The sequence below is a fragment of the Euprymna scolopes genome, chromosome 22, assembly GCF_053919585.1.
Source record: "Euprymna scolopes isolate OS-2025 chromosome 22, ASM5391958v1, whole genome shotgun sequence".
Taxonomy (NCBI): Eukaryota; Metazoa; Mollusca; class Cephalopoda; order Sepiida; family Sepiolidae; genus Euprymna; species Euprymna scolopes.
The window spans coordinates 48,093,443-48,113,552 of record NC_136503.1 but is presented as its reverse complement, the minus strand read 5'-3'; the positions used below and the strand labels follow the sequence as shown (position 1 = coordinate 48,113,552).

The 20,110-nt window shown below is 30.6% G+C and overlaps 1 protein-coding gene across 31 annotated transcripts in view; it reads left to right on the top strand.

Annotated features, from left to right (window-relative positions):
- Nucleotides 1–20,110, top strand: part of LOC145243422 (dual specificity protein kinase CLK2-like) — a 196,553-nt gene that overhangs the window by 173,900 nt on the left and 2,543 nt on the right. For 10 of the 31 annotated variants that reach the window (XR_013862871.1, XR_013862872.1, XM_080106292.1 and 7 more), the window contains 2 exons: nucleotides 1,855–1,875; nucleotides 15,225–15,534. The exons of 6 other annotated variants lie outside the window; for them this stretch is intronic. Coding sequence is in view for 17 of the 25 variants with exons in the window: in XM_080106292.1 (XP_079962418.1) it covers nucleotides 1,855–1,875; nucleotides 15,225–15,534 (331 nt within the window). In the remaining 8 variants the exon portion in view is untranslated. Of the gene's footprint in view, nucleotides 1–1,854; nucleotides 1,876–13,485; nucleotides 13,654–15,224; nucleotides 15,535–20,110 lie in introns of those variants that run through there. 15 more of the 31 variants (XR_013862880.1, XR_013862875.1, XM_080106294.1 and 12 more) reach the window with 4 other exon arrangements.

Sequence of the window (20,110 nt, the reverse complement as noted above, 5' to 3'; positions counted from 1 at the left end):
GCTTGTATAACTGTTCACCTTGTTTGTTTTTTTGTCTCATTTTGTAAACCGAAGCTGTTTTTCTAATAACGTAAACATGTTGGATCATGCATCTTACATTTATCATAATATGTCTTACATTAATGATAATAGCCGCCATCATATTTAGCAGGAATCAGTCTAATTTTGCACTCTTTAAAAAAAAAGTGTTATTGGATTGTTGTAGTTTCTTCATAAAATGTAATGAAAGTGGTTGTGTTGAAGTACATATCACTGTAAACTAATGACCTGACTTACTTAGCTCAAATTCTATCAGTTCCATGGCACTACTTTCACTATGGATGTTGATAACCTTCAATATGTCCCTCCTGTAATAATAACCTGATTCTCGTAGGAAGTGAAAAAAATCAATGTCAGCAATAGAATAAAACTCATACTGTGCTAACTAAAGTGTAGTATCTGTTTTTTGTTATGTGTAGTCAAAGAAAATCTGATGCATAATCTTGTATCTGTTTTACAAAGTTTTTATCTACTCAAAACATATTCAATGGCTGACGTCTAAAAATTATTTTCTAATAATGTACTGCTTTAGGAACACAAACACTTGCAGTTTCTTGATTACCTAAGTTTTTAGGTTTTCTTTTTCTTCAGTTTTTTATTGTTTTAATCTTCCTGTAAAAATATTCCAAATTTCTTTTCAAAACATGAATATAGGATTTCAAAAGGAACAAGATATATTAAACTTTGCTAATTTTGAACAACGATTTGGTTAAATTTTCCATGTTACGTTTGTTTGAATATCCTGATGAACATAAACGGTGTGGCTCTAATCACACTCACATTCAGATTTTGTTGATAATGAAACAAAAAAATAAGCATCAAGTTGTAAATGATGAAAAGAAGTTTTTTTTTTACTTTTTATTATTTTTTTGCCTTTTCTTTTTACTATTTTTTACTTTTTATTATTTTTCTTTTTTTATACTTTTTCTTTTTTATACTTTTTCTTTTTTATACTTTTTCTTTTTATACTTTTTCTTTTTTATACTTTTTCTTTTTTATACTTTTTCTTTTTTTATACTTTTTCTTTTTTATACTTTTCTTTTTTATACTTTTCTTTTTTATACTTTTCTTTTTATGCTTTTTCTTTATGCTTTTTCTTCTTTATGCTTTTTCTTTTTTATACTTTTTCTTTTTTATACTCTTTTTTTATACTTTTTCTTTTTTTATACTTTTTCTTTTTTTATACTTTTTCTTTTTTTATACTTTTTCTTTTTTTATACTTTTTCTTTTTTTATACTTTTTCTTTTTTTATACTTTTTCTTTTTTATACTTTTTCTTTTTTATACTTTTTCTTTTTTATACTTTTTCTTTTTTACTTTTTTTATTTTACTTTTTTACTTTCTTTTATTTCTTTCTCTTATTTCTTTCTCTTCCTTTTTTCTCTTTTTTCCACTTCCTCTTTTTCTCTTTTTTCATGAATAAATATTTGTCATTTTATTATAGTTTCTAAAATTAGTCTAAACACTTATCTTTCTAGAAGATGAGAAAAAAAAATGACTGCAAATATTTTGAGTATCTGATCTAAAGCACTTATACTCCCTATCCTCATGTCGATCTTTTATTTCTTTTTTAGAAGCCAGTCATTTGCTAATAAATCATAGTGTGTTGCCTTGAGTAGAATAATAACTCAAAATACTGCTTTATAGTCATAATGAAACTTCTCAATCTACAATAGAATAGAGTCCAGATTATTATTTCTTCTTCGGTGATGACATGCAACTGCTTCTTCTGTGCATAATGTTTTCATGTTAAAGATGTTTTCTGCTAACATTTTAGTCACATTTTTTTCCCCTTCTTTCTCTCTTGTGTCATCAGCGTGATGTAGACGGAAATAATGTAAGTGTCATATTGCCTGCTTGCCTTTACTCTATCGACTCAGTCCTTCAGTGCTTACATTTTCTCAATTGAGTGATTTTTAACACAGTGTCAGTTTGTCCCCCTCCCAGTATGCTCGGTTGATCAGAGCAAGTTCGCCAACCCTATTCTTGCTCTCTCTTTCCAATTCCCTTTTCTCTTTTTTTTTTTTTTTTTTACATAATTATTCTAATTAGTTCTGAGAGTATACCTTATTAATTTCTGTTCTTTATATATATATACATATATATATATATAATCATTAAATAAAATAGATGTTTTCTGTCTATTAATTTTATTTTCGATCCTTTCCAACTTCTGAATAAGTTTTCACTTTTGGCAGGAACTGGCTGATGTAATCACCTCAGACTTATGATAAATATGGTGATTACATTAGCCAGTTCCTGCCAGAAGTGAAGGCTTATTCGGAAGTTGGAAAGGATCGAAAATAGAATTAATAGACAAAAAAAAAAAAAAGTCTATTTTATTTAATAATAATTTTTTTATTTAATTATTTAATGCCATAGAGAAAAAATGCTGCCTATATATATATATTTAAAAAAAAAAAATTATGGATTAGTTTTATTTTGTTTTCTTTCTTTTTGCATAATTTGATTAATGATTTTTTGTTAATAGAAAACTATATAGTTGATAAAGTTTTAAGAATTTAAAAAGAAAAAGTAAAACTCTGAGGATTTTATGGATTATTTGGGGATGGATGATCTATAATAAATGTCTACTTAGCTATTTTAGTTCAGAAAAACAGAAAAAAAATAAAATAAAAACACCAATCACTATTATTATGGATTAGTATTTTTATTCTAATCTTGGATAAAGTGTTCGTTCTTATTTACTGATCATTTAACTGTAAGCAATAAAAATGAAAAAAAATGTGATGAGTCTAGATTTGATTGAATGGCATTAATAATACAGATCTACATAGTCATTATTTGATAATATTGTGATTGTTTCAAGTTCGAGAGGGAGTAGGAAATAGTATAGCCTTTGTTCCATTTATTACGCTCGGATTGTAAGTTACATACTTTAGGGACATTTTATCTTGTTTTTTTTTATTTTTTTATATATTAATTTTACATAAATATTTTTTAAATACTAAAAAAAAAATTTTTTTAATGTTATATATTGTAAAATTACTTGAAAATATTTTTGATAAAATAAAAATAAAATGCTCCTCAAGTATCTACATTAGAAATAGAATGTAATAAACAGACCAATGACTATACTATTGTTTTTGACTTCCCAAGTATTTAAACTTCTTTCTAAACCAAGGTATATGAACTAGTAATATATATATATAAAACAAATAAATGACAAAAATCTGTATTCCAAGTTTCATGTTTTTGACTATCCTACAATTTATTCTTTTCACAATTCTTCACGCCGCTTGTTTCGTAGCGCAAAATCATTCATTTAATTATTATATCAATCAATGAATCTATTCTGCCTTAACTCCTTAGAAGAAATAGCACTTATCAACACATGGGCATGACTACAAAATCTGAAAATTGGAAAAGAAATTGCAATTACCCTTTATTTTGTCTGAGGAGGTAAGGGCAAAATAGATTAAATGAATCATTTTACGCTACGTAATAATCGCTGTCAAGAATTGTGAATGTCAACGTACTTAAAGGAATAAATTGTAAGATGGTCAACATTATGAAACTTGGAATATAGACTTTTGATATTTGTTATATGCTGTGTAATTACATTGAGCTTCATAAATTAAGGATTGGTATAAATAAAAGGTGAAATATAATAAAAAAAAAAAAAAAAATTTCCCCACACACACAAAAATATAGAAAACGCTAGAGAGATGGCTGTAATAAGAACACTCAGAACCATACTATACAAACTACCAGTTAAAACCAAAAAGTTTTCTCACCACGTCAAATATTACCAACAAAATTAAAATAGAAAACTGTGTTATAAAGACCAAATCTGCTTTATATATATATATATATATATATATATATATATATATATATATATATATATTGTTTTTAAAATATAATGATGAGTCGTAGACGACGAAACATGTGTTGGTGGATAATTATATTTTAAAAACAATATGGATGCCGCTCTCCATGTGATGGTACCAAGTTGGTTAAAGGGAAAATTATTCCCAACTCGCATTTAGGTAAAAATGCACTTTCGGAGATATTTGAATTCATTCCAAACGTATCGCAAAAACAAATAACATATATATATATATATATATATATATATATGTTATTTGTTTTTGTGATACGTTTGGAATGAATTCAAATATTAAAATTCAAAAACGTATCGCAAAAACAAATAACACACACACACACACACACACATATATATATATATATATATATATATATATATATATATATATATATGTATGTATGTATGTTTGAAATGAATTCAAATATTTACGAAAGTGCATTTTTACCTAAATGCGAGTTGGGAATAATTTTATATATATTGGGAACAATAATATATATTGTGTGTGTGTGATGGTATTTTTATATTGCTGAAGATTTTCTGTTCCTTTTGAGGAATTATGTAACTTCAGCTTATAGGATCAAATAGCTATCCTTTCTGTATGTTAGCAAGGTAGCAGTACTTTTGAAAATTAATATCTAAGTATCTTACTTTTTTTTTTTTAATTAGTCATTTTATTTTACTGTTTGGGTAAAGATACTAAATAAAATATTTATGGTGTGATGACTCTTTTAAAAAAAAAAAGCTATATTTATCTTTGAAGGTTATGTATCTTTTGAGTCCAGATTTAATTACAGTACTTTTTATCAAAAACTAATAATACTCAACAAATATGGTAACGCTCTCTTTTAAAGATCTTTTGTAAACTTGTTATTGGTATTCGAAAAATCTGAATGTTAGACATTACTTTTTAAAAAAATTAGATTTTTGAAAGTCATAAAAAAAAAAAAATTTATTAAAAATTTCAGAAAGAAAATATTGAAACTGTAGTTTTCTTTCCCTATAGTTTGGAAGATTTTGTCTATTTTAAAAATAAAAATTTCACTTTTTAATTTAAAATTTAAGTCTTGGATAAGTTTTCCACATAAGAATATCAAGCGTTGGTTTTATATTGTTTCTCTTAGTGAATTGTGTTCACCATTTGAATACTATCCTGTATCTTCTTATAGAACTTTTTGAAAGACCTATATCATTAAGTCTTTCTTTTTTTGCCCATTTGTTTCCTCTGGTCTGTTTAGTTTCATAACGTAGTGAATGTCTCCCAATAACCCAAATGTTACCAGTAAGAACCTACCTTTTATATTTTACTCTTGTGTGCCTTTCTGGATATGGAATTCCTCTCCAAATCCCAGATAGATCTGCTACCCTTATGTATATACTTGGATGTATTTTTTTTTTTCCATTAATAACCCAGTTCTAAAAACACCTTTGGAATGTTAAAATATAATTTGAAGTATTTTTTGATTTGTTTTGCTATTGTGTATCTAGGTTTTTTTTTTTTTTTTTTTTTTTTTTCAATCATATATTAAATCCATTCTAACTTGGATTTTTTGCAGACTGATTCATCGTATCTGTACATTTTAATTTTATCAGATGTATTTGTGTCTTACCGTAAAAAAAAAAAAAAGTGCATGTCTTCACTTTCCTTTTTTTTTTTTTTCTACATAAGAGGAAACCACTACAAGGATTTGAGCTTATTTAGATTTTTTTTAAATGACAACAATACTGTTACACTTGATTAGCACTTTTGCTCACCTCTTTGTGCCATCATTTTCTTATTGTTCATTTAAACTTAAAAATTATTTGAAAGGTCCTGGAATACCATTTACTTGTGGAATGTAAAAAGTAAATCTGAATAATTGACTCCTTTTCCATATATTATAATTTTGCAATAATCAAGACAACGATATACTATAACAGGTACACAATTCAAAATTAATCGATAAAGTGAAAGATGGGGAGATGAATTTGCTGCTTGTATTAGTAAAATATTTTTATATTTATTACAGTTGTATTTTGTGTCTGATGATTAGCCATTTTGGAATATCTTTTCACAAAATTATGTTTAAGCTTCTCCAAATGGTTAAGAAACAAGTGTAACACTTAAGAAATGCATCTTATGATGAATGGTTAAAAAAACGATTGTAGAATCCTCATTACAATTTTCATTCTTGAAAAATACCTAAAATTTAAGCTTAAGGGGTCTTAAGAAATTGAAATTCAGGAAATCTTGCTTAATTGGTGTCTTAATAACTATGTATCAAATTGAGTGGAAATCTGAAATATTTTAAATTTCAAATGTGAGATTGTGCATAACAATAATTGTTAAAATATTCATTTTAAATATTTTTAAAATATCCATTTTATAGCTTCCTCTTTAGATGAGATTTGAACTGTTGACATCTAATTTGATCTTCAACAATTTCACTAGTTCTCACCTTTCAAGTGATTTTTGTAGATGTCTTGCTTCCTTTGTAATACCTACCCCATTATTGTCACTAATTAACTATTGATACTTTGTTTCATGGTTATGTGATTCTCAATAAAAGCATTTTTGTTGATTCTTTCATTTTATTCTGTTTTCTTCAGCGTTCTTTAGTTTCAATTTTAGAAAAAAAATTAGTTTCTACTTTGTGATATTTCGCAAAACTTTACAAATCAAATATTGACCTGACAGCATGACATCTAAAGAAGACCAAACAACAACTAATAGATCTAAAATGAGCCAATATATGAAGTGCTACTCCAGCCCCAAGTTTACTAATCTTTGTCCTTTTAAAAATAATTCCTTGTATTTTTCTCATCCATTTTATCTCTCTATATCTATTTCTTTTTAGTGCCCTCTCTCTCTCTCTCTCTCTCTCTCTCTCTCTCTCTCTCTCTAATATATATATATATATATATATATATATATATAATGTAACTCGCTCTATATCCAACTGTATACCTGTCTCTCTCTCCCTCTCTCTCTCTTTTAACTACATCACTCTCTTTTAACTACATCACTCTCTTTTAACTACACCTCTCTTTTAACTACACCTCTCTCTTAACTCTATACCTCTCTCTACCTCTCTCTTTAACTCTATACCTCTCTCTTTAACTCTATACCTCTCTCTACCTCTCTCTTTAACTCTCTACCTCTCTCTTTAACTCTCTACCTCTCTCTTTAACTCTCTACCTCTCTCTTTAACTCTCTACCTCTCTCTACCTCTCTCTTTAACTCTATACCTCTCTCTACCTCTCTCTTTAACTCTATACCTCTCTCTACCTCTCTTTAACTCTATACCTTCTTTAACTCTATACCTCTCTCTACCTCTCTCTTTAACTCTATACCTCTCTCTACCTCTCTTTAACTCTATACCTCTCTCTACCTCTATACCTCTCTCTCTCTCTCTAACTCTATACCTCTCTCTCTCTTTAGCTCCATACTTCTCCCCGTCTCTCTTTAGCTCCATACCTCTCCCCGTCTCTCTTTAGCTCCATACCTCTCCCCGTCTCTCTTTAGCTCCATACCTCTCCCCGTCTCTCTTTAGCTCCATACCTCTCCCCGTCTCTCTTTAGCTCCATACCTCTCCCCGTCTCTCTTTAGCTCCATACCTCTCCCCGTCTCTCTTTAGCTCCATACCTCTCCCCGTCTCTCTTTAGCTCCATACCTCTCCCCGTCTCTCTTTAGCTCCATACCTCTCCCCGTCTCTCTTTAGCTCCATACCTCTCCCCGTCTCTCTTTAGCTCCATACCTCTCCCCGTCTCTCTTTAGCTCCATACCTCTCCCCGTCTCTCTTTAGCTCCATACCTCTCCCCGTCTCTCTTTAGCTCCATACCTCTCCCCGTCTCTCTTTAGCTCCATACCTCTCCCCGTCTCTCTTTAGCTCCATACCTCTCCCCGTCTCTCTTTAGCTCCATACCTCTCCCCGTCTCTCTTTAGCTCCATACCTCTCCCCGTCTCTCTTTAGCTCCATACCTCTCCCCGTCTCTCTTTAGCTCCATACCTCTCCCCGTCTCTCTTTAGCTCCATACCTCTCCCCGTCTCTCTTTAGCTCCATACCTCTCCCCGTCTCTCTTTAGCTCCATACCTCTCCCCGTCTCTCTTTAGCTCCATACCTCTCCCCGTCTCTCTTTAGCTCCATACCTCTCCCCGTCTCTCTTTAGCTCCATACCTCTCCCCGTCTCTCTTTAGCTCCATACCTCTCCCCGTCTCTCTTTAGCTCCATACCTCTCCCCGTCTCTCTTTAGCTCCATACCTCTCCCCGTCTCTCTTTAGCTCCATACCTCTCCCCGTCTCTCTTTAGCTCCATACCTCTCCCCGTCTCTCTTTAGCTCCATACCTCTCCCCGTCTCTCTTTAGCTCCATACCTCTCCCCGTCTCTCTTTAGCTCCATACCTCTCCCCGTCTCTCTTTAGCTCCATACCTCTCCCCGTCTCTCTTTAGCTCCATACCTCTCCCCGTCTCTCTTTAGCTCCATACCTCTCCCCGTCTCTCTTTAGCTCCATACCTCTCCCCGTCTCTCTTTAGCTCCATACCTCTCCCCGTCTCTCTTTATACCTTCTCTCTCTATATATCCCTCTCTCTATATATACTATATAATTATAAAACTCAAATGATCTTGTAACAATGTATTGTTACACATGCGATAAAAGGTGGGGATTTAAACAACAAATTAATGTAGGGATATGATAAGAAATTTCCGAGAAGAATGAAAATTGTTTATCTTTGTAACACGTTGGCCAAAGGGGGGAGGGGTATAAAGGAATTTACGGGAAAGCAAAAACACAAATATTTTCTCTTTATTGCATATGTGACACAGCAAAAATAAAAATATAAAACCAGTGGATGGAAACGCAAGGTCGGACACAATAAGCATGCGAGAAAATAACGAAATAAACACTTTTCCAAATTATATAAAAATAGATTTATATAAGATTTAAAAAAACAAAAAAAGGGAGAGTTTAACGAAAGAAAAAGAAATGTATTCAAAGTTATGGAATCTGAAGTATATCTACGCATATTGAAATGAGCGAAAGTCCTTTTGGGAGGATGGGAGTAATCAGTCTTTGCACTTACAGGTCTTTTTTTTTTTTTTTTGCTGGTGTGTTTCCCATCTCGTCAACGACGGATTTAATCCAAGATATTTCCTTTGGTGAGGAAAAACTTCAAATAGCAAGTTCACGTGTTCTCTTTTCTTGCTCGCACTTTATATATCTGTCTTTTTTGTGAGGGATAAGGTATTACTTCGTCTGCATTCGGTACATCCATATCTTCCTTCGCATGATGGGGAAAAGTCATTGTCTCTTTCGTGAGAAAGTAAATTCATCGCATTCTCTCGCATGACTGGAGATGGTCGCGTCATCCACGTCTCGTGTATCCGTATCCTTTTCGCACGAGGGGAAGAAGTCATCCCCCTCCTCCCACGAGGAGAGAGACCTCTTAACAGGTTGGCGACCCAAACCGAACGAACGATTTCCGCTAGTGTCCAGTTAATAAAAGGGAAAGGGGAAGCGATAACTCTTCCAGTTCCCGCCTCTTTTTCTCTGCTTAACAATCCGGTCTAAAAATAGATTTGACGAAATCTCCGGCCGGTAAAGTCTCTGCAAGTTTTAAAAGGGTGGGGGTACATTAGTAGACCTTCGCTCAGTTCCAAAATGACTACTGTATTAGCCTATCTTGTGGGAATCGTGTTTTATTTTACCTCGGTGACGAAATATAAAAAAAAAAACCATATATCTCGTCAGCCTAAAATGAAGTATTTAAATTTTGATTTAAATGCATAGTCCAATTTAAAGATCATGTCACAGTATGTAACCCACTTTCCGGTTTACGACATTCGGTTGCGCATGATCTGTGCACTGAAATATTAATGTTATTATTTTGAAATTATTATTTAACATAGAAGAGTGGGGTTTAAAATAACTTAAACGTAATACAGAAATGAACGATGTAAAAAAAAAAAAAACAAAAAAAAAACAGTATTAACAATTGTTTATTTGGATAATTTAAACAAAAAAAAAACACAAAACAATTGGGACGCTGAAATATTAACGTTATTATTTCGAAATTATTATTTAACATGGGAAGAGTGGGGTTTAAAATAACTTAAACGTAATACAGAATACTCTCTCTCTCTTTCTTTATACTCCTCCATCTCTCTCTCTCTCTTTCTTTATACTCCTCCATCTCTCTCTCTCTCTCTCTTTCTTTATACTCCTCCATCTCTCTCTCTCTCTTTCTTTATACTCCTCCGTCTCTCTCTCTCTCTTTCTTTATACTCCTCCGTCTCTCTCTCTCTCTCTTTCTTTATACTCCTCCGTCTCTCTCTCTCTCTCTTTCTTTATACTCCTCCGTCTCTCTCTCTCTCTCTTTCTTTATACTCCTCCGTCTCTCTCTCTCTCTCTTTCTTTATACTCCTCCGTCTCTCTCTCTCTCTCTCTCTCTTTCTTTATACTCCTCCGTCTCTCTCTCTCTCTTTCTTTATACTCCTCTGTCTCTCTCTTTATACGCCTCCGTCTCTCTCTCTCTTTCTTTATACTCCTCCGTCTCTCTCTCTTTCTTTATACTCCTCCGTCTCTCTCTCTTTCTTTATACTCCTCCGTCTCTCTCTCTTTCTTTATACCCCTCCGTCTCTCTCTCTTTCTTTATACCCCTCCGTCTCTCTTTATACCCTTCCGTCTCTCTTTCTCTCTGTCTCTTTATACCCCTCCGTCTCTCTCTCTCTCTCTCTCTCTATCTTTATACCCCTCCGTCTCTCTCTCTCTTTATACCCCTCTGTCTGTCTCTCTCTAGACCCCTCCCTCCCTCTCTCTCTCTCTCTAGACCCCTCCCCCCCTCCCTCTCTCTCTCTAGACCCCTCCCTCCCTCTCTTTCTTTAGACCCCTCCCTCTCTTTAATTATATATATATATATATATATATATATATATATATATATATAACTCTATACCTCTCTCTCTAAATCTATACCTCTCTCTCTCTTTAACGCTATACCTCTTCCTCTATCCAACTATCTCTCTGTTGTTTATGTCTATTTCACTTCTATTTCTTACCATTTTTAATTAAAACAAAAAAAAAAAAATCCAATTTTTTTTAACCTGGCATTTTTAGCAGCTAATCCCAAACCATCACTGCTCTTCTCAGCCACATATTATACCTTCGGGGGAGGGAGGAGGAGGCTCTATAAATATCCTCTCTGAATTTTGTTCCTGTGCCAGGTGATAAGCATAATGTGGATTAGTCTTTTGGCAGAATAGTTGCCAAAATAAACAATCTTATCCTATTTGCAGCATGGCATCTCAAGAATTATATATAGCCTCCCTCTTTTCATTCTTGAGAAAGAATAGATACTCCCTGTAGGGGTGCTTGCATTGGGAACCTACTGAAGCAAAGGTTGCACAATCTCCAACTGGTATCCCCTCATCTGGTATTGCTCAAGTCCAAATTCAAAGAGAAGTTTAGGACAACTGGGAACAATGCTGTGATGAGCAGAGAAAGACTGGTGTTATTTTGGAATTTTCCCCCCTTCTAGACTAGTTGCACAACAAAGGCTTGAGTTTAGTCTACTCTATTTAATCTATAGCTCCGTGAAGGATATCCATACCTTTTCTAAGGGTATTAGTGAAACTATGTAAAGTGATTGCAGTCAACATTTATAATTAATGGAATAAATTTTTTAAAGAAGCTTTTTATTGAAACAATTTATTGTAATTTATAGCTTTTGTTAGAATTAGTGCTTAGGGTTTGAGTATTCTGTTTTTTTTTTTTATCAGGAATAAATCACAACAATAATATCTTTATTTCCTTATTGCTTTGTTTTCTTCAGAAAGATTAGTTTTTTTTTTTTTTTTTTTTTTTTCATAAATATTTCCAGATCTTGAAAAAAATTATAGTTTCATGTAAGCTCCTATTAAATAGTGATTTCTCAGTCTAATTGACGATAGATACTAAAGAGATTTTATATTTAAAAAATGAGGTAAAATTTTCTTACATTTTTCTTTTGTTGTCATTTCAACTTATTCTGTTATGATAGGAATAATTCTTTCATTCTCTTTTTTTTTTTTTTTTCTAAATTGGATCAAAAAAAATTTTTTTAACACTCATTAATTTCATCTTTTTATTCTTTCTTAGTTTAACATCATCCCATACGTTTTGTAAAACTGTTTCTTTCATCCTTCCCATTACATACTCGTATGAACCATCTTTTTTTTTCTTTTTCTCTCACCTTTTAGAGGAGTTTTTGCTTTAAAACTGAGTTCTCTTGCATCTCTTGAAGAGAGTAATTTTCTACACTGTCATCTAATAATAATAAACTGCCACGTCATCTACGATTATTGTATAATTATTCAAGAAAAGTAATTGTTATTCAGAAAAAACAAAAACACCTATTAATTGAAAACTTAAAAATCTAATTTCTTTACTGAAAATTTATACAATTCTTATTTCACTAAAATAATTTTAAAACATTTCTGTTCCTGTCATAGAATCTGAAAATCCAATGGTTGTTTCCCTTCACTAGAAACTGTGTGCAAACATTCCCTACTGACCCTAACAACTATAACCATCGTGATTAAATGTCTATTAAGAATTCCTTGTCCCAATTTTAGATTTCCCTATTGCATTTTCAGTTAAAGAACCAAATGGGCTTAAAGCACCCTAGAATGGGCAACAACCAAATGCTTTTTTGCTTTACCAATATTTTAATTTTTTTTTTTTTTTTTAACTTCCAGTTGAATTATGAACAAAAATCATGCATGAACATTTATAATTTCTTTTTAAGGCAAGGTGTATGAGAGGAGGGGGACATTTACAAAAAATTTTACTAATTGCCGACAAACTACATAGTTTTATTCCCAAGTACATCTGTTACATTGTTAATAAAGAAAATCAGTTTTAAGATGTTTTGTTTTGTAAGTTCTAAAGGTTTATACATAACTTTCTAAATAGACATTTTTATTTATAAAATTTTGTTTTAAGCAAAATATATAAACAAATGAAACAAAAAAAAAAACAACAAAAACAGCATTCAAATAAAAATTTGTTGTGCAGAGATGGTATCACACAATTTGAAAATAATAAAGTAAAAAGTATATCTAATAATTTTTTTTTTTTTTTTCGATATAAAAAATCTTTAATGTATCATAAACAATAAAAACAAAAAAAAAATCTGTTAAGACAAAATGTGTCCTTTTTGGTTGTTGCTCATTTTGGGGTGCTTTAAATCTATTTGGTCCCATTTTTATTTACCCTAAATATTTGTATTGAAAATAATATAAAATAATGTAAAAAGATAATTGATGTATAAAGTAAAATAGTAATTTTTATCTTTTATTTAAACAAAAAAAAATTAATATTAAAAAGTATTGGCCTTTATTAAATCCATCCTGAATTTCTTAAAAACGAAGTAAAAAAAAAAAATATAAGGCAATAATAATAATAATAAATGTAATATATTTTGATGCTGTTGATATATTTACCATAGACAACTTGTAAAGGCTGCTCTTGTGTGCTAATAATAGCCATTATGGCTAAGTAATAAAATGAATGGCATTGCAGCATCTGTGTGGTCGTATGTCACATATGCCTTCCTCTCTCTCTCTCTCTTCGTTACAGTACTATATAAAGGAAAAGGCAGCGCAACATCATCGCTTATTTGATCTCATAGAAAAGATGCTTGAATATGAGCCCGAGAACCGAATCAAGCTTGAAGATGCTCTTTACCATCCTTTCTTCAAGTCGTTGCATTGAGAACCAGTGTCATCTTGCTTAACCATGGCATCTGTAATTTGTTTACCCATATTATCATTTTATTTTGCTTACCCATCCTTTCCTTTGTAGGTTTTCTTTTTTTCACTCATGAATGATTTTTTTTTTTTTACATGATATCGTTGGGCAATTTTTTTGTCAGGTCATGCAAAAGGAACTTTATGTCTCAAATCAAAAGTAAATGTTTGTGTAAAAAAAAAAAAAAAAAAAAAAATTAACTGTTTTAATATTCTAATTGAATTAAAATAATTTTATTATGAAAGGTCACATGTGTGTATTAGAAAAATAAGTATGTTTATAGCATTAAGTACATTAAATTTTCATTATTTCCCAACCCCAGTTTTTGATATCCTTCCTGTTTTAGAAAAAAAAAATTGTATGAAAAAGAAGTCAATAGATAAATAAAAGTAATTCTGTCTACTTGTTGAAATAAAATCAATATTCATACCAAATTAATTTCTATGTTTGAATCTGCAGGTCTCCTTAAGTGGACACAAGTTTCAGTTTTATATTTTATTGGAAAACACAGAAGTATCTCTTTGTGCCAGTTGCTGATTGGCTGAATAACATTTTGTTTTGTTTTTAGCTGAAAACACAAATCACTTGTGTCTGCTGAGCATTTGTTTTCCCTAAATAGATCCAACCTACAATGGTAGATTCAAACCGTTTCATGCTGATATCGTTCATTATTTAGAAGAGAAAAAATCCTGTTTTATTAAAGACTTACATTTCATTCGGGATTATATCAAGATACATGTGAAATGTAGAAGTTCAAAATAAGATAAGAAACTTATGGGCATACTTATCAGTTGAAAATATTAGAGTACTCAAAAGTATGGAAAATTATAAAGCAAAATTTTAGTGATAAATAAAATTCATTTCCAATTTGAACTTTGAAAGACATTTACATCAAACCAGAATCGTATAAAAAAATTATCCTACTTTGAATATAAACACACTATACGATCTTGTCGTACGGAGTTCATGGAGTTCTAGATAGTAAATGTAATTTTGTTTTATCAAAATTTTACTTGATAATTTTTTTCGTAATTTTTGGTGTACACTATTTTCAACTGATAAGTTTATCCATAAATTTTTTTATTTTATTTTAAACTGCCATATTTCGCATGTATCTCAATATAAATTAATACTTTTTTTTTTTTTTTTTTTTTAAAGATGTTTGTTTTATCCTGCTATGTTATGATACCATACTGAAAATATAGATGATTGCTGACAAGTAGCAGTTTTATTTATTATTTATGTATCTTCATAAAATCCAACTGTGAATTATTAAAGCTATAACAATTTTTTTTTCTAATTTAATCCCATTCACATTTTTTAATGATTTAATAATTAATGATCTCATTAAAGTTTAATTTAATCGATATTAATATGGACTGCTAAAAAAAAAAAAGTTTCAAGTAATCCACATGTTTATTTCTCTTTTTCATACATTTTATGCAAACTTCTGAGTGCCCCTCCCCCTTCCCTAGCCAAAAATCTTCCTAACCTGAAGAGTTTTCTCTTAATAAATTGCTCACTCATCTGTGTGTTATGTTGGCATCTCCGTCTCTCCTCTTCCACAGCACTATATAAGGGACAAAGGGATACAACACCTTCAACTGTTTGATCTTATAGAAAAGATGCTTGAATATGAACCGTCTTCGAGAATCACGCTCTCCGAATCCCTTTCACATCCTTTCTTCAAGCCATTACTTAAAGAGCAGCCACATTTAGAACGTAAACAATCTGATCAAAAGGAGCCCAAGCAGCTCCCTGACCGCCGCAAAAGTTACCAGGGCTTTGAGGTCACCTCAAACAGCAATGACCGTGACTATGTGAAAACGAAAAGTGAGGGCCCGGGCAAATCCAATGTCGGCTACAGCTACTTGCCAGGTGATCACCGTCTCTCTCCCAACATATTGAGTGTTGCATGATGTTTATTTTTTTGGATCAGCATGGAGTTGTCAATCCCTTTTCCTTTTTTTTTTAATACGTTAGTGTTCCAACTGATATTCACAACAGCAACCAACAATAACATACCCTGAAACCCCCACCCTTGATCATCTGATTACACCCCCTCTCTCCATCATTCCAATACATGTTATCGTTATTGTTTACTGCTGCTGCTGTTTGTAATTCTCTTAATCATATATTTTTTGTTTGTTTTAAACATTTTGTTAAAAACTACCAAAAGAAAAAGAAAAAAAAAACCTTAAATGAATCTCTGCCTTTTTATATAACTCAATTATTCCCAAAATGTGGCTTTCCTTTTTTCATTTGCAGTTTAAGGTGCTTGTGCATTATAATTTGATATATAAAAATTTTTAAAAAATGCATTTTGAATATTAAAAACACTATTACTATATTATGTGTTGTATCGAAATTAGTACAAATTCCGAAAAATGCTTCCATAAGAAAATAATTACAAGAAAAAATAATTTAATGAAAAATGCGATGCAATTTTTTTTTGGGGGGGGGGGATCTTCTATTGCAGCTAATTCCGTACAAGCAACTGACTTATCTCCCTTGTTTTTAGTTAATTTTGGCTATTTTAAATTAGAAGATGGCAGATTGAGAATATGATAAAACAATTTTTTCTTTCTTCTTTTTTTATAAAAAAATAGTTCTAGCACATCTTTTACTTGATTTTGTTTGTAATTAATTTTTACTAATTTTGACATGGCACATAATTGCATAAGTGTTTTTATGTAAATATATTTTGTTTATATCCAATCATAATGCATAAGCGCCCAGTTTAATAGTGTTGTTCTTTAATTTTATTCATTTCTAATGAACATTTAAAGGAGAAATTTTGTAAAGATGAAGTCTACCCACTTCACATTTTATACATAAACTAGAATATTTATACAAAGACAGATAAAATTAAGTTATCTGAATAAAACACTTTTGCACAACTTTTATGTTTCATTTTGGAGATTAAAATGTTACTCAACTGTATGTCTAAAACTCTTATTCTAATTTTTATCGAAATCCATTACATGATTTTTATTCTAGAAAATGTCTATAATTTAAGCTCAAGGGGTCTTATGAAATTGGAATTCAAGGAATCTTGCTTAGTGTTTGATAACAATTGATCAAATTTAATGCAAATCTGAAGTATTCGAATTTTCGAATGGGAGGTTGTGCCCATATTATGTTTTCTAATAGCCCTTCAAAATACTTCAAAACAAAAAAATTCAAGAAAAGAAACTGAAAATTTTTAAGAAATATTTCTAAATTGATGTCTAATATGTATTGTTAAAATTTCACATAAATCAGGCATACCTGATTTTCACGAAGGGCTTTTTATTTTCCCTGCAGAAAACTAAATTGAATATAACTCATAGTATCCCCTCTTACGCCTAGCAGCTATGTTCCAAAATTGATACTATTTGGTTAATTAGTTTAGGAGTGAATTCTGTACATACAAATATATAAACATATACACATACCTAACTTTATATAGATATAGGTATTCTATATTGTGCTTTGTGATTGGTTAATAAGTTTAGGAGTGAATCCTACACACACATACGCGTATGTGTATATACATATACACAAAGTTTATATAGATAACTATGTGTACATAAAAATCGTTTCTAACGTAGATAAACGAATCAAAAAGCTTGAATAGACAAATGCATGCAGATGAAAGTATCTAATTTGTTGAAATATAATTTATCAATTTTTCTCCAGATGAATATTACACATAAAAATTACCAATTGCTTGAACCATTAATATTTAGTTAAAATGTTTCTTGTGTAGAGTTTTTAACTCTTCAATTAGTAATTAGATGATTTTTGAAGTGAAAGTTTGAAACTTACCTCTGTCCTTTTTTCTTTTTTTTTCCCCCTCTCCAGATTTTTTTTATGGCATGAATTAAAAAAAAAAAAAAAAAAGGTAGGCTTAAGAATTGAACACTTCACTCACTATTTTGTGTGTTTTTTCAAGAGCAGCAAAAAAAAAAAACTGACTAAAAATGGCATGTGATCACGTCTTATGTGCCATTTTTAGCTATTTTTACTTTGCTCTTGTAAAAGCCCGCAAAACAATGGTTGAAATGTTCAATTATTAGGTCTTCTTTTTTTTTCTCATTTTTATTTCATATATTTATTCAGTTACTACTATTTTTAATTAATAGTTATCCCTGCAATATTTAATAGTGTAAGGAATTAACACTCAAAATGTTACTATAGTCAGCTCGATTTTCACCAAACAAAAGAGCTACAATAATTGTATTTGTAGTTTCAAAAAAAAATTAATTTTAACCAAAAACAAGTACCAAAATGGATTACTTTATTATAATTTTAAAAACTGCTTGAATCCTATTGGATTACCACAAATGCTTTTTATAACCTGCATGAAGAAGAGATGTGTTCTACTTTTGAAATTGATGATCTGATTCGAGTATTGTCTGCGTTGTCATCGTGTCTTCAAACATAATCTGAGCATTATAATCTCTGAAACTTTGTAACCTCTAAAATGATAAAGCAATTTTTTATAACATATTTTTGGTTAAAATTAATTTTAGCTGAAACAACTGTATCTGCCCGGTAGTGTTTTTTACTTGCAATTTGTTTTCTGTTTGTTTATCTTTTAACTATGCCGGTTTTTTTTTTGGTTTTTTTTTGTTTTCTTTTTGTATTTTTTTTTTTTAATCTAATATTTTTTTGTTCCAGACAAAGAAGTAACTCTGTCTTGACAAATATCGACCTCATCTCCCCCCTCCCTTTCACTGCTTGCATGAAAGTAAATTCGGTCTGGAAATACTTAAATCAAATTACATTTTATTGTTCTTAACGTACAGCGACAATCCAATAAAAGAACTGGCGAACCAAAACTAAATTTTAATTTTTTAGAAAGAAATTATTGATGACAAAAAAAAAAGGAGAAATTGAGAAAGAGACTGACTTTATATATTGAGAGCGGGGAAGAGAGCTGGATTGATTTGTCACTTTCCTAAACCTGCAATATTCTCTCTTCCTCTTATTATTGCCCTACTATCATTAAGAGACTCTTTAGCACTATGCCGTTTTGTCTTCATTATTTCTGATGCATTTTTTTTTTCTCTGAATTTATCTTCTCTAAAATGCATGTTGGAAATGTTATTTGATTTTACTAATACAAGAATTATTTAAATATTTTTATTGCCACATTTGATTTTTTTTTCTTTGTTTTTTTTTTTTAATGTTAAAAAATATTATGTAATAAAAGAGGTCAGTTTGTTTACGTGAATGATAACCGTCTGTAGTTCAGCCCTTCAGATGTTTTTCTTCATTTTAGAATAAACATTAATATTACGTAATCTTAAAGCAAAAATCGATTCAAAGTCAGGCAAAATATGATATCACTGAGAAATGTTAAAACTGCTTTATTTTTTTGACATTTGATGTTCTTGTTTGCCTTTTTTTATATTATTTAGAATTATTTTACATTTACAACTTCAAAAAAATCGATCCCATTCTCCTACATTCAATGCTAACTTTTAAGGTGATTATATTCACAAACCGCAAACATTTTTAAGTATTTTTAAGTATCTTGCACTGGTGAACCAAGTGCAAGAGAACTTCAAACAATTGGACTTAAAAGGACAATCAGAATCTTAAAAAGATCTCTCGGTTGGAATATCTGAGTTAGCGGGTGAATGTTTGGCATCCGGTAGGATGCTCCACAATCAGCTTGAACAAACTGATAAGAAAATCAAAAAAAAAAAAAAAAATCCAACTTCCAATTTTAGTACTATTATAGTGTTCTTCATTTTTTGTCTGACAATCACTCCATCTTATTAACCCTTATCCTTGAGCGGCCTTTTGTCTTAATAAGTGATAATTCAATAGGCAGAAAGGAAAAGGTTTTTAGAATGTTTTCTCAACTATGAAAAGTTAATATAGCCAAGGAATTCGTAAACAGTAATGTTGGGATGATTAATCGGAAAACTTGGAACTTTTGAAATTGAAAAAAAATGTGTTTATTTTCCGATGCCAAAAACGATTCCTTTATTTTTTATTTGATTCTGTTTAAAGAAAACTCTTCCACTTCCAATATTTATCAATTTTAAACTACCAGTAAAACAAAAATTTATAGATCGTCTCCCACAAATGTATTTTTATGTTTGAGAAAATATATGCACATTTAACATGTGTGTTTGTACAGTAAATTGGAATAAAAAAAAAACAAAAAACAACTCTTTAGTTAAATATTTGGAGATTTCTAAAGAATCAGAATCTGGAATTTAGTACGGAATCAATAATTGTATTGGAATCCAGGAAAAATATTAGAATCATCTCATCACAAGTAAATAGGTTTCACTATAAATACAAAATGCAGAGAAATCTTATTATAATCAAATGGTGTCAAGTATTTAGAATGTTTGCGTTCAAATCCATGTCAAATCCTGTCTCATGGCACCTTTTTGACAAATATCCGAAAACCAAATTCTGCGGGTCAGTCCAAGTCTCGGGTCAAATT